Source organism: Parasteatoda tepidariorum, chromosome 3 (assembly GCF_043381705.1).
Source record: "Parasteatoda tepidariorum isolate YZ-2023 chromosome 3, CAS_Ptep_4.0, whole genome shotgun sequence".
NCBI lineage: Eukaryota > Metazoa > Arthropoda > Arachnida > Araneae > Theridiidae > Parasteatoda > Parasteatoda tepidariorum.
Genome location: NC_092206.1, coordinates 92,495,267 through 92,508,859, shown reverse-complemented (window position 1 = coordinate 92,508,859; position 13,593 = coordinate 92,495,267). Strand labels below are relative to the sequence as shown.

Genomic DNA, 13,593 nt, shown 5'->3' with positions numbered 1-13,593 from the left:
AATTACGCGGCGTTTAAACAGAGTATAATTAGGTTGAGAGACAAATGGCGCAATATTATTATTTTTTTCTTAACTTTTTTGATGAATTGTTCGTAATGTAGGAGAAAAATTTTTCAAAATAGACGATATAATAATTCGACGCATTAAAAATATTAATATAACTTACCTTAAAATTAAAAACAACCACAATAAATTGGTTAAAAAATAGAAACATTAAAATTGGTTAAACAATTGGTTAAAGAATAGAAAACATTAGGTATAATAAAATAAAAATAACCTGAAACAAATTGATAATTCTGATTTCATGTAAAAACACGTCGACCATTTTATTAAAACCAAAAAAATAGCGCCAAATCCAATTTTTTGCCAACAATAAAAAGCATGCATGGTTATTCTTTTAAGATTTTTCATTGAAATAACTTTTTTCTTGTTAAAATATAATGAATGTAAAGAACTTTTACGTTTAATTATTTTCGCAAAAAAAACTGTGCCACAAATAATTTTAATAATATGTTGTAACACATTTTTTCAACACTTTTTTTAATTAACTTTTTGTTTTAATTGCCATTAAATATGTACGGTTTACAATCAATTGGGCGGATTTTGCGCCAACTCTCTTGGCGAGCGGGGTTTTACACAAGTCAAGTAAACCTAACCAAGTCTGAACATAGCCATAACAGAACTTCCGAAACAATAGTTCTCAAATAAATTTAGAAAATTTGGGTGGGGATGTTTCATGACGATAGCATAAATTTAATTAATAATTTTTTTAAAAAACTTGAAAACGTGGGAGTTAGTTGCATATTTTTGTGGCGCATTCTTTATCGATAAAATTAAATGACTGGTTGCCGAATAATTCGAAAACCACTCTTTTATGGTTTACTAATGATTCCAGGAACGCCCATTAAGAAATATGGCATTCCTTGCATTCTACTCGTTTTCTTCGAATGCACAAAATGAACATCGAACGAAACTGTTCATATCAGAAAAACAACTCAATTGCCGGATGCGAAAATTGATATATATCCTTATCTGACCACTTCATTCTTTCAGAATTTAGAACATACAGTTGTAATCAAAATTACCTTGTGGAAGCACCGGAAAAAACTTGACCGTCTGCCAGACTTTGCGTAACAATTTGTTTATTTTGTGCACAACCACGCAAACCTAAAAAGTTCTTTATCAAACCCTTTTTTTTATTTTTTTTTATTTCAAATCAACGCATTACACTTTTTCTCATTTTTATTTTTTCCACCTGACCAATGCAAGATAAGATCTGACGTTCCCAAGAAATTCAGTTTTAATTTGAAGAATGTATTTATTTTCTTTATGTTTTTATTTTCTTTATGTTTTTTTTTTCTCTCAGAAATGTTGCCACCGCATTGGTCAAAAAAAACTTACTCAAAATAAATCATAATCCTTGACCCGACCTGAAACCGTAAAAAGAATGTTTACTACGGTAATATTAAACCTCGCAGCGTGGGAAACATCAATGTGGGCAAACGATTTTTTTTTCTCTTTTAATCAGAGCAAGCGATTCTTAGCTAAGAGATTTTTTTTTAATAAGTGCATAAGCAGTATATAAGAAGTAGAAGTGTTTTTCACCCACTACGCTGAATGCCACTTTACATCGGTGTAAATCTTAAAACCTAGAGAACAAGGTGCATTTTTAAAAAGAAAGATATGCGCCATTTAGCTTTTCGGCCCCTATTCTAAGAACTTTTTTTTTCTTTCGGCAATATGAAAAGGCAATTTATCAAAAGAGTTTACTTAATTATCTTTAAAACATGGAAAAGAAGATTACCTAATAACTCTAGCTAAAGTGAATTGCATGCAAAAAGAAAGAAAGGAAGAAAAAAAATCTATATAAGAAATTTTTTTTTTAATCCTGAAGTCTATGGGAAAATTGTGATAAAGAAGGTACCCCTCTTTCTTTTGACTTTCATATGTTTTTATTTCTATAAAAAAAAAAGCTGAAATCACCAAAATAATTTAATTTTTATTGAAATTGAAGTAAATTGACAAAATTTTAACTTAAATTTTTGGGAAAATAACTAAAAATTATAATAATGAAGATAATATTTTTTTTATTTGAAAATAAGTTTTCTTTCATTCACGTGGAAAAAATAACAAAATGGCAACTTTATAAATAAAATGTTTAAGCAGGAAGAGAGAATAACGATAACTACTCCAATGAGCTATATATTAGTTACCTCTTGATACAATCAGTTCAAATTCCAAGAAATTATTTTTTTTAGGATAAAATACATTTAAATAAAAAGCGATTTTAAAAAACTAAAGGGAGTTAACAAACAGGTTCAGACAGCAGTCTCACTTATAAAAGTATTTCCCTGGAAGGATACAGGAAAATTCACGGGATCGCAGGAATCCAATCTTTGAGGAGCACGAAGTATCTAAATACACACATAAATTCACAGCAGCAACAGCTCTCTAAATTTCAATCATAAAAATTTATACATGCTAAATATTTGAATTTTCTTTCTTTATATTTTTAACTCTCATTCGCTTTCAACTTTGATGAATTTAAATCAATGATGATTCATAAAAATGTTTCTTTTAATTGTCTGAAACATCGAGGGGGGTACTTATACAGATTTCTAGTTATTGAGGGGGAAATAAACCCACCATTCACCCACGGCGAAATGCGCGCAAAATACAAGTGCCAGAAATAGCTATTTATAAATTTTAGAAGCGTGTGATAAATTGATAATTTTTAACCAATTAATATTAAATGAAAACTTACGTCAGACTTACAGTAAATTATAGTTTCCTTGGGAACATACTTTCATGAAAATCAGCTGAAGTAATTCTGAAAAACACGAGTTAAAAATTGCTTATTCAATCACTTATTTTTGAGTCAACGGAATAGAAGCTGTATTTTTGTCAGAAGGCCAAATTTCATATAACAAAAATATTCTCCAATGTATCGGCATATTCAGTCTATGAGGCTGAACTAAATATGAAAACCTTCAAGTCCATGACTTTCTTCACGTCTTCTGGTTGTTAATAGCAGTAATGCATTTTTTTCCTTTCCATCCTTTCTTCGTTTAATAATTAATTGACAATTGATACATAATTGATTTGATTTTATCACCGTCGTTAAACAGCCGAACGAATTCACGACTATCAATGTTCAACTCTTCAGCCTTGTAATTTTGATTCCAATCCGGATAACAAGAGATCTACTGAATCAAGTATTGGGAGAAATTTGTCTTCGAGGTTCTTTTCATTTTCTTTAAATTCATTTATTTTTATTATTATTATTTTTGTTGTTGTTGTTGAGGGTTGTTGTTGTTGTTGAGTTTGTTGTTCGTATCGACCCGTCATCCTCAGGATTCGAAACCGGGTCACCTAAATTGGCAGGCGAGAGCTCTATTTCCTGCCCCACCACGTATCATGCACAATTGATTGTAAGGAACCTTCATAGTTCATTTCAAGGTCATAGTTCACTTCATTTTCAAGTGACGTAAACTTAGAACTTTCATGAATTCTGCCAAATGTGTGAAAATGAGTTATTAGTATTGCTCAAAGATCATTCGTTTCCTGATTTTGAGACACAGGTTTAAGTCCAGATCATGGGTTCAAACCTGTGTCGCCGAATGAAGCAGCGATTGAGCTTTGTGACATCCTAGGAGTAGTATACAAATACCGATTTGGGTACAGCTCCCAACCCTCACTGTCGTTAGTTCCGGCGTTGAAATATTTTCAGTGATAATTGAGTATCATTGCTATCGGAAAAATCTCCCAGTGCTTCATTCAACAGTTAACTTGTCTAGTTAGTTGGATTTAAAATTACAAATCTATGGAGTAGGACATTAGTAACTGCAAATTCGATATGAATCGACTATTCACACCGGTCATATAATAAAATAAAACATAAGAAAAAGGAGAAGAAAAAATTGTAGAAAGCTAAAACATCAACGAATGAAAACAAAATCAAGTTAAAGCAGCTCTAAACATTAATTTTTCTTCATTACAATCAACATAAAATAGAATAAAATAAAAAATAATCAAATTCTAAAATATAGTAACATTCCCGCTCTAAGGAAAAATCGTTTTCAGTTCAAGGTAGAGGTAGAAAGACGCTTCACCTGAGAGAGAGAGGGGAGAATAAGGTAGCCATGTGGTTTTTATCAACCTTTTATGCTCCTCAAAGCTTTGAACAGAATTCGGGAACCATTGACCTTATGCAGAATATATTCCGAACTGAAGCATTTCACTATTGTTAATTAGAAAAGAAATCTTAAAGTTGATTCGAAACAAATGACTCGTTTCCTTCATTCCACTCAATTTCAAAAGATTTTATGTGATTGTTCATTTGATCGTTTGATTCGATTTAAATTATCGTTTGATTCGTGTCACTGATTTAAAAAATTCAGTAAAAAATTTGAGAAACATAAAAATGCTAATTAAATCAAATACTAATTGAATCAATTTTAATTCTAAATCAAATTGAGAATTCAGCTTGATAAATTGAATTCTTAGATGTATTCGAACCAAATGAAACGGTTACTCATGCTATTCAAATAAACAAATTCGAGTCAACGGGAATAAGGTTAGTTAAGTTAGGTCAGTCTGTTCACTTAATTCAAATAAAATTATCTATTGATTTGATTCAAATAATACAGCTAGAAAATTTGAAGGAAAAAGTTGAGCTTGAAATATTAAATCAAATTAAGTTTCATTTCAGATCAGTAAACGAATCCTTTAATGGATTTGAAACAAATGAATCGGCTCAATAAAATATTTGAAGCAATAAATTTAAGTCAACAGGTGTGAATAAACTTATCCATTAATTTATTTGATTTAAATTAAATTACTAGTTGATTTGAATACTGGTTGAAATTATTCCACTAGAAAGTTTGAATGATAAAATTGAACTTTAAATATTAATTTAATAAAGTTCGAATTCAGCTCAGAAAAACAAATCCTTAACAAATGAGTCTGTGCAGTTAAGTGATTCGAATATTTATGACAACAAATTTCAGTATTTTCCACACATTTTTCTATTCAACCCAGCTGATTGCAATAAAACTAAAAAATATCACGCTGAATATGAATTACTTAAGAATATTTCTATCGGCTTAGAGCATTGCAAAATGGCGTAGACATTTGCAAAAAGCCGGTTTTTCTAATTAGTCTAAGAAAAATATACAAAATATTATAAATAATATAGAATGACAAACATTTTACAATACTAGAGCTGTAAGGGTAAGTATTGCAAGGAAAACGATAGTTTGAACTGCTAACTAGCGTAGAATCTAGCAAAATGGAGCAAAATTTTGCTCAAAACCAGCCAATTAGCCTATGACAACAGTACAAACTATTTAAAATATTACTGAAATGATGGACAATTTATGACGCTTAAGGTTGTAAGTGTAAGTATTCCGAAATAAACGTTAGAGCCGTGAGGGTTCAGGGGTTAGGGCGTTCGCCTTCCAATGAGGTAAACCGGGTTCAAATCCCAGCAATGGCTGATCGAAACGAATTCCGCATCCGACATGCACCGATCACAGTGCTGGCGTGAAATATCCTCAGTGGTATACGGATCACGGGTTAGAGTCCCCTTGCCGTTAGGCTAACAGTGGGAGATTTTTGTGGTTTTCCTCTCCATGTAACGTAAATGCGAGTTAGCTCCAGCAAAAAGTCCTCAAGACTTCCTTTGTCTAACGGATTGGGTTCAAAATTCCAAGGCTATGGAGTTGAACATTAGTAGTCGTAAATCTATAAAATTGAATCGGCTATTCAACAACGGTTAAGGTAAACGGTAAGTTCGAATAGCAAAATGGCGCGGACATTTGTTAAGAGCCAAACTTTCCAATCACCCTACGACAACTATCCAAAATATTAAAAATAATACTGAAATGACAGCCAATTTGTGACGCTTAGGGCTGTAAGCGTCAGTATTCCAAGGCAAACGATAGTTCGATGGAATAGTTGAGCAATATAAGCTACGCAGAACACTGTTGAAGCTCTTTTGTCAGAACTAATGTCCCCAAATTTCATTGTCAACAGCAACATTCGAAAAGGATAAATCCCCCCTCTACCTCTACTATACACACAACGCTCTCCTATATAGCGACGTTCCCTTTTAATGGAGTGACAGATGTTTCTCGGTCGCAACTGATGTCACTGTTTGGGGCAGCGCGTGTGCGACGCGTTATTTTGCTCTGTTTAGATCCAGATTTAAAAGCAAAACCCACCACTCCATAAAATTTACAGTGGAAACCTTTCAGTTCCAAGCCAACAAACCGTGAAAAGAATATTATTACTAACTACTTTTCATATTTGTTTGATTTCTGTTAACATCCAGAAGTGCGCTTGTAAATTTTTACGTTAAAGAAAAATTTGAATTTAAAAGCATCGAGACCGTACCTAAAACAAACAAACAATTAGTCTCGAAAGGATTTAATAGCTTAATAACTAATCGTTAAAAAAAAAAAAATAATAAGAATTAGTTTTATAATTTCAATCGCTTTTCTAGTATGAAAACAAATTAACATCTAAAGGGCATAAAGCTTCTCTTAATCATCATTGGTTTTCAAACTTAATTGTTCTCAGTCATACGAGAATAAATAATTAATATAAGAAGTAACTTTTAATATGAGCAGTTGCAAACTTCTTTTGAAAAACAAATATAAAATAGATTTGGGGAACGCTTGTTTATTAAAGATTATAATTCAAAATATGTTATTTAATTTTTTTGGCTTTAAGACTATTAATGTTCAACTCCGTAGCCTTGTAATTTTAATCTAATCCAGAAGACAAGGGAATTCCTGGATCAAGTATTGGAAGAAATCTCTTTGATGGAACTAACCCGCATTTGGGTTACACGGAGAGGAAAACTACGAAAACCTCCCACTGTTAGCTTCACGGCAAAGCAACACTTAATCCATCTACCACTGAGTATATTTTACGTCAACACTGTGGCCGATGCGAGTCGGGTGCGGAATTCGCATCGACCAGCCAATGCTGGGATTCGAACTAATTTTCTTATGTCATGATCTGAAAAACGAAATAAATTTATAAAAAAATATGTTTTCATTATATATACATATTTTTTTTAATAACTTATTTATTTATTTTCTGGAAAATAATGAACTTCATGTTTAAGTTACATCAAAAACCACGACACGATGTAAAAATTTTCATAACGTACCATCAAAAAATAATGTAATCAATTACAAATGAGGGATAATTACATTAAAATTGAATGTAAAAGAAAGAAATTACTTATCAGAGCGGTCCCAAACGTGAACCATTATATTTGAACATCCATAAAAAATTTAATAATTTCTTAATTTCAAATCAATTCTTAATTAATTAATTATTTCAAATTAATTTCTTAATGCAATTTAATTAAAGAATATATTTTTAAAAATAATTTATTACAGCAATAACCACTGTCTTTATTTGTAAAAGTAATACGGGGAAGAGAGGTATTNGGCGTTGGAGGGATAAGCTGGAGGCCTTAAGTGCCCAAGGCACGTAGAGGATAAGTAAGTAAGTAAGTAACCACTGTCTTTATTTGTAAAAGTAATACGGGGAAGAGAGGTATTTATAAATTACATACTGAATGAAAAATCTAAGACTACTAATCCCCCCACCCCACAAAAAAAATTTGTTTATTGGTACTGAACTTTCAAATATCGCCTATTATTTTGAAATTTTTTCGATTAAAAAATTTTTATATTATTTTATTTATATACAACATCAGATTTTCGCCCCCCTTCCGTCAGAGTTACTGACGTCATCCATTTGAACATCGCAAAAAAAAAGAAGAAAAAGAGTCAAATATCTTTAAACTTGATACTTATGAAATATTTCTAATTTCTAAGTTTAAAACATGTTCTTTAAATCCGACTTTTTTTTCTTTATTTACACTTCCAAATTAATACTTATATCACATTCCTTCTTATTAACAAGTTTTTAAATGTTAGTCTAATAAAAAAATTTACAACATTAAGCTTAATATAAAGTTGAGAAAATTAAGCCTGATATTCAAATTAGGAAACATAATCCTAATAATAAAAAATTAAAGAGTGGTAAGACTTATATAAAATTAAGAAAACTCAACCTGATATAAAATAACGAAAATTAAGATAAGCATCATAATTTCTAAATGAAGCCTCGAGAGCGATCCATGTTTATATCATTACTCAGTCACTTTTTCAGATAAATGTCTTTCATTTCCAATAAATAAAAGTGTCCTTGAAAACAGGAAACCACAAAAGTAAATAATTTATTAAGATGGCCAGGTTTCACTTCCAGTTAATGCCTCTCTGCTGCCTATTGATTTATGGTAATATCTAATAATTCAAGCGTTTATAACTTAAAATAATGACTATTGTCTAATTGAGTCATGAGTTGAAATGCGTATGCGTTAAACTCATCTCTCGTATACATTAACGAGATAAAGTGAGAAAAAAAAATAGGCAGAACTCTCGTTTTTAAACAAAGATCCAGTGACATTTAGAATGCCCAGTACCGAGTTTTTTTTTAAAATTTAAATTTCATCTTTATATTTTGTAAATTATTTTTTCAGTTTTTTTTTAAATCGAATGATTTTTTTCTCTCTTTAAAGCAAAGGTTTCCAAGCTTTTTTTCTTGTAGACGATCATTCGTAATCTGTAGGTCCAATATTAATAAGTACATTTAGAAATTATGTTTGTAATAATTAACTAAGCACGTATGAAGAGCTTGTAGCTTCCTTGACAGCACAGTTTGGGATACATCGATTACAATGAAGAAATAAGCAAAAAAGATTGACTTTTCCAAAATCATACTTCTTAATATTTTTTTAATTTTTTTCTTTTAAATTTTGAGTAAATACAAATACTAAAATTGTAATAAGAAATGTTTTTAAATACTTTAAGAAATGACTTAAAAGAAGACCATTGGTTTTGTTTTCAACTAAAATAGCGAAAAAAACAAATCACTAAAACAGATACAATGAGTAAACGAAAAATATTGGATCAATATTTCGAGTGTCAATAGCGGCACTAAAAACTAAGTGACCCACAAGTAAAACTTTTAAAAATTCCTTTAGGAAATAATAACTTATTATAGAGCAATTTGTTGTAACAAAATAAATTATTATTCCTTAGAAGGGATTTTAAATAATTTTTTCTGAGAAGAAGCCTTTAAATAAATTATTATCAGTGAAAAGGGCCTTTATATAAATTATTATTCTTGAGAAACATCTTTTAAATAAATTATTATTCCTGAGAAAGGACTTGAAATAAATTGTTATTTGAGTGAGAAGATACTTTTAAATAAATTATTATTCCTGAAAAAGGTCTTTGAATAAATTATTTACCTTCGAAGGGTTTAACAAATTATTTTCGAAGGGTTTACAAAATATTTCGGGACAAATTATTTTTCCCGAAAATAAACTATTATTCGTGAGAAAGACGTTTTAAATAAATTATTATTCTTGAGAAAAGCCTTTAAACAAATTCTCAATCCTTAGAAGGGACTTTAACAAATTATTTTTCCAGAGAAGAGCCTCTAAATAAGTTATTGTTCCCGAGAATATAAGAGTTCTGCAAAACACTAAAACAATGTTTTATTTTGATGCTATACATACAGCAAGGCATGCAGAAGAGGGAACTCAGGGGCAATAGGTCCTAAAGGGGCAGACGAAAGGGACTCTCAGTCGGAACGGGCAGCCAATCAACAACTAAGGTAAAATTACATTTTGAAAAATATTAAAATTTCGCTATTACAAAAATGGTGTATATATGTATATCTCTGTTAAAAATAAATAAAAAATTCTGTAGCAAAATAACAAAGATGTAAAAAAATAGTAATAATAATTTCTCACAGAATTAGAAAAATAAATTGATTATTGTAAATATTCCTAAAATTTAATCCTAAAATTCTTAAAACTGGATTACTTACTTAAGAATCGAAGTTAAAGCGAAAATTGTGGAAGGATATTGCGACATTTATAAAAAATTAAAAAAAACTGGTGGTGGTTTTTAATTTGCTCATTTTTGCTGAAATTGAGCAATATTTCCAAAACGTGCTTACGTAATTAAATAAACAATCCCAAGAAACTGTAACGGTAAGATATGTCAAGCACTCAAAAATTCAAGACTTGTCAGACGTAAATGAGAAGAAACAAAAGCGGATTGAAATATAAAACGTAGAGTTGTCAACGAAAAATTGAAAAATAAAGATGAGAAAGTATATCTGAAAAACCATAGAGGCCGAGAGTGAAAAAAAAAGGAAGAAAAAAAAGAAACACAGTGGCCGTGAGAGGCAAATCAGAGTGGAATGCATTTCCACGCACTATGGAGAGATGTCATAATAAACGTCTAAAGAATTCCGAGAACGGTGATAATGAAGAAAAACGTTTAAAAAATTAGCAAAATAAAGAATATTTTTTATTTTAATTAAAGATTCGGATTAAAAATTTCGCAATAGGGCGAAATTCATCGAAGGCTTCGTTATGGAGAAGGGCCTCATTAAATTAGTAATAATTTAAATTGCAAATTATGTACTATTGCAATTATTATTTCCAACATTACTACAGACAATAAGTTATTCCACTAATCGGTTGTACAAACCGTTGGGCATAGAATATATCATTTCATTGTGTAATTATTTAAATCGGATTTTATATGCCCCTTTCAGTGTTTATACCCCTCTTCTTAAGGAAATCTAATCAAAGAATTCTCGAGGTTTTCACCTCCTCTGCACGACACTGTTACAGAAACTTTAAGTATCTAATTTGATACGAATAAAATAGTAGATCATAGTAGAAAATTGAAAACTTTCCACAATATGAGGCTTTTAAAATTACTTTTTGCTTGGGGGATAAAAAAACCTCAAACTTTGCTGAATTGTTGACACTTGATTTCCCCATTTCATTATGGAACACGTAATTGATAGATAAATTTTCCCAATAACAAAATAATTATATGACTTAAGACCAATGAAAAAATTATTAAACTGTTCTCGGAAAATTGAAATAATCTCATAATGAACTACATTAGATAAATATTTCATTTACATGCTTTTATTGTATAATTGTCAAGTATTCAAAATTAAGTCAAATAATAAATATCATTTGTTAAATTACACTTAAAGTAAATTTTAAATTTTATTCGATGTAAAGTCTTAAACTGATAAGTATTGGTTAATGATGTTAGCTGGATATGCACATAGCATATTTCTTTTTTTTTTTAATTTCTTTTTTCGTAATTCTTACACAAGCACATGACAAGAGCAATCTTATGTAAGCGACAAAAACAAGCAATTGGTTATTTTTGCTGACAGGTGGGAGGGGTCAAAAATTCCTCCTGACGTACTTGCAACATATTTGTACGACCCCTCTGTAAAAATCCACTTCGCGCATTGTTTGTAGACATGAAGTAAACTTCATTAACGAAATTATAAACAATTATTTAGTCGGTAAAATTTTAAAAAAAAATATGAGAAAATGAATGGAAAAAAATTAATATTGTTTTAAACATTGTTATAGCTAAAATGTCATCAACAAAATTATGCATGATTATTAAAAGTGTAATCCTTAATAAATGTACATTTAAATTAAATGTACTTTGACATTAATGACTTTAAAATAATAATAATGAAAATAAAGAAATTTGTGAATATGAAAGCTAAGCAATCCAAATTATGCACGTTCATTAAGTTTGCAAGTTTTAATTTAAAAAAAAAGTCTACCAATTTCGAATTTTTAAAATCATAAAAATATCAGCTATTGCTTTTAAGAAATAAATAAATAAAATTTCAAAACCGTTTTGTTTATGAAAAAAAAAAGAAGCTTAAGGAACAAAATTGTGTTTGATGATTTAATGAATAATTTATAATAAACCTGTTTCTTTTAAGAGTAAAACGTATAAATGATTATGAAAAACTAATAATTTTTATTGTTCGAGTGCAAATATTAAAATCATTCACTCATATTATACACAATTATTCAATTCGTAAGTTTTAATTAATGAATGTTTATCTCAATCATAAAAAATATATATATCTAAATAAATTTTTAAAAAAAATCCCATATTGCTTGTTTGCATTAAATAATAATGTATGAAAATTCAGGTTTACTGAGGTGCATTGTTGTGTTGAGTTGTAATTATTTTATTAATAAAATATCAAACGATAATTGTGTATCATGTGTGTCCTTTTTTTTCTCTCTCTTTTTTCTTTCTTTATTTTTATTTTTATATCCACAGATAACAGCGCAGTCAATTCTGATTACCGTAATAAACACTACACTAATAACATCCTTCAAATAATTCAATAGGAAAAGCATATATTCTAAAAACTGCAGAAAATAGTAAGTTAGTCCGGAATTTTTTTAAGTTTTTCTTACCGTTTTTCCGTCGAGGATTTGCCTGCTTCCGTCTTTTACACCCGTGATCGGCCATCCTTTCATCTTGCAGTCAAAAGATCGCTCTCACACTTCTTAAAAATCAGTTTCATTTATGTACAAATATTTTAAACAAAGCTCTATGTACAGTTCTGGTGCATACAAAAATTATTAACTAGTTTATATAAAGTGTTCTCAGACTTTATACGTCAAACGAGAATGCTTTGCACACAACTGTACAAAATGTAAACAAACAGACGATTTTTTTTATGTTAACGAAACCAAAACAAACGGAATCGTTTGGAATGAAACGATTTGTACAGCGGAATACATATGGGTTCGTGTCAAAGATAGAAACGTAAACATGGCCGAAATTTCACAAAAAAATTAAAATATCAACAAAATCAAATTTTTTTTTCTTCCCGTGCGTAGAATAAAAAAAAATTAAGCATAGGAAAAGGTTAAAAAGTGCTCGCAGCGGCACGAGCGGCGGCTAACTAATCAATGGTTTTTCACTGACTGGCGAGTCAAGAGGCCGCCATTGGCGGAGAAGAGAACTAAATCCTATTGGATCTTCATTTTGTACCTATCAGGTCGCCACGCCCACTCCCTAGAACTCGTGAGTCACACAAGCACAAAACTGCAGACACTCTGGCATCAGGAAGAGTTCGGAACGAGAAGCAAAGGATCAGAGCTCTCTACATAAGTAACGTCTTTAAGGAAATTGCAATGCTTTCTTTTCTTTAAAACGAGAAAGGGTATCTTCTATGTTTAAATAAATTGTTCTCTCGAAATCGGAATAGAAAACTCTTTGTTTATTCTCAAAACTAGAGTGCCACAGTAACTTACGTTTATTTTTTATTTTATGTTAATTTCTCCAAAGGTGTAGTACAACGTTCTCCTGCGCTACAATTTTATGCACTTTAAAATGCAGTGTAAATTAAAAAGAAACAATAAAATACCTTTTTTTTTAGTTCAACATTAAATTATGAATTTAAATTTGGTGAGATTAATTTTTTTATGTTAATTTAGCCGAATTTTAGTGAAGTTTCTTGACACTTCTCTCAGCTATTTTTAAAGAAAAGAAAAAGTACATGGCATGTTGGAACGTTTGATAATTGCATTTTTATTTTTAGTATTTATTTAGTCCTGAAACATTTGCCATGACAATGCGGACTTTTTTGTTATATAATTCTAAGTTGTTGCTTTATATATATATATATATA

The 13,593-nt window shown here is 29.9% G+C and overlaps 1 protein-coding gene across 1 annotated transcript in view; it reads right to left on the bottom strand.

Moving 5' to 3' along the window:
- The window catches only part of LOC107446990 (zinc finger E-box-binding homeobox protein zag-1), a 499,470-nt gene extending 486,582 nt beyond the window's left edge, over window positions 1-12,888 (bottom strand). Inside the window, exon 1 of the mRNA XM_071179011.1 lies at window positions 12,371-12,888. Coding sequence (XP_071035112.1) covers window positions 12,371-12,425 — 55 coding nt within the window. The 5' untranslated portion in view covers window positions 12,426-12,888. The remainder of the gene's footprint in view (window positions 1-12,370) is intronic.
- Between the last annotated feature and the right edge of the window lie 705 nt (window positions 12,889-13,593).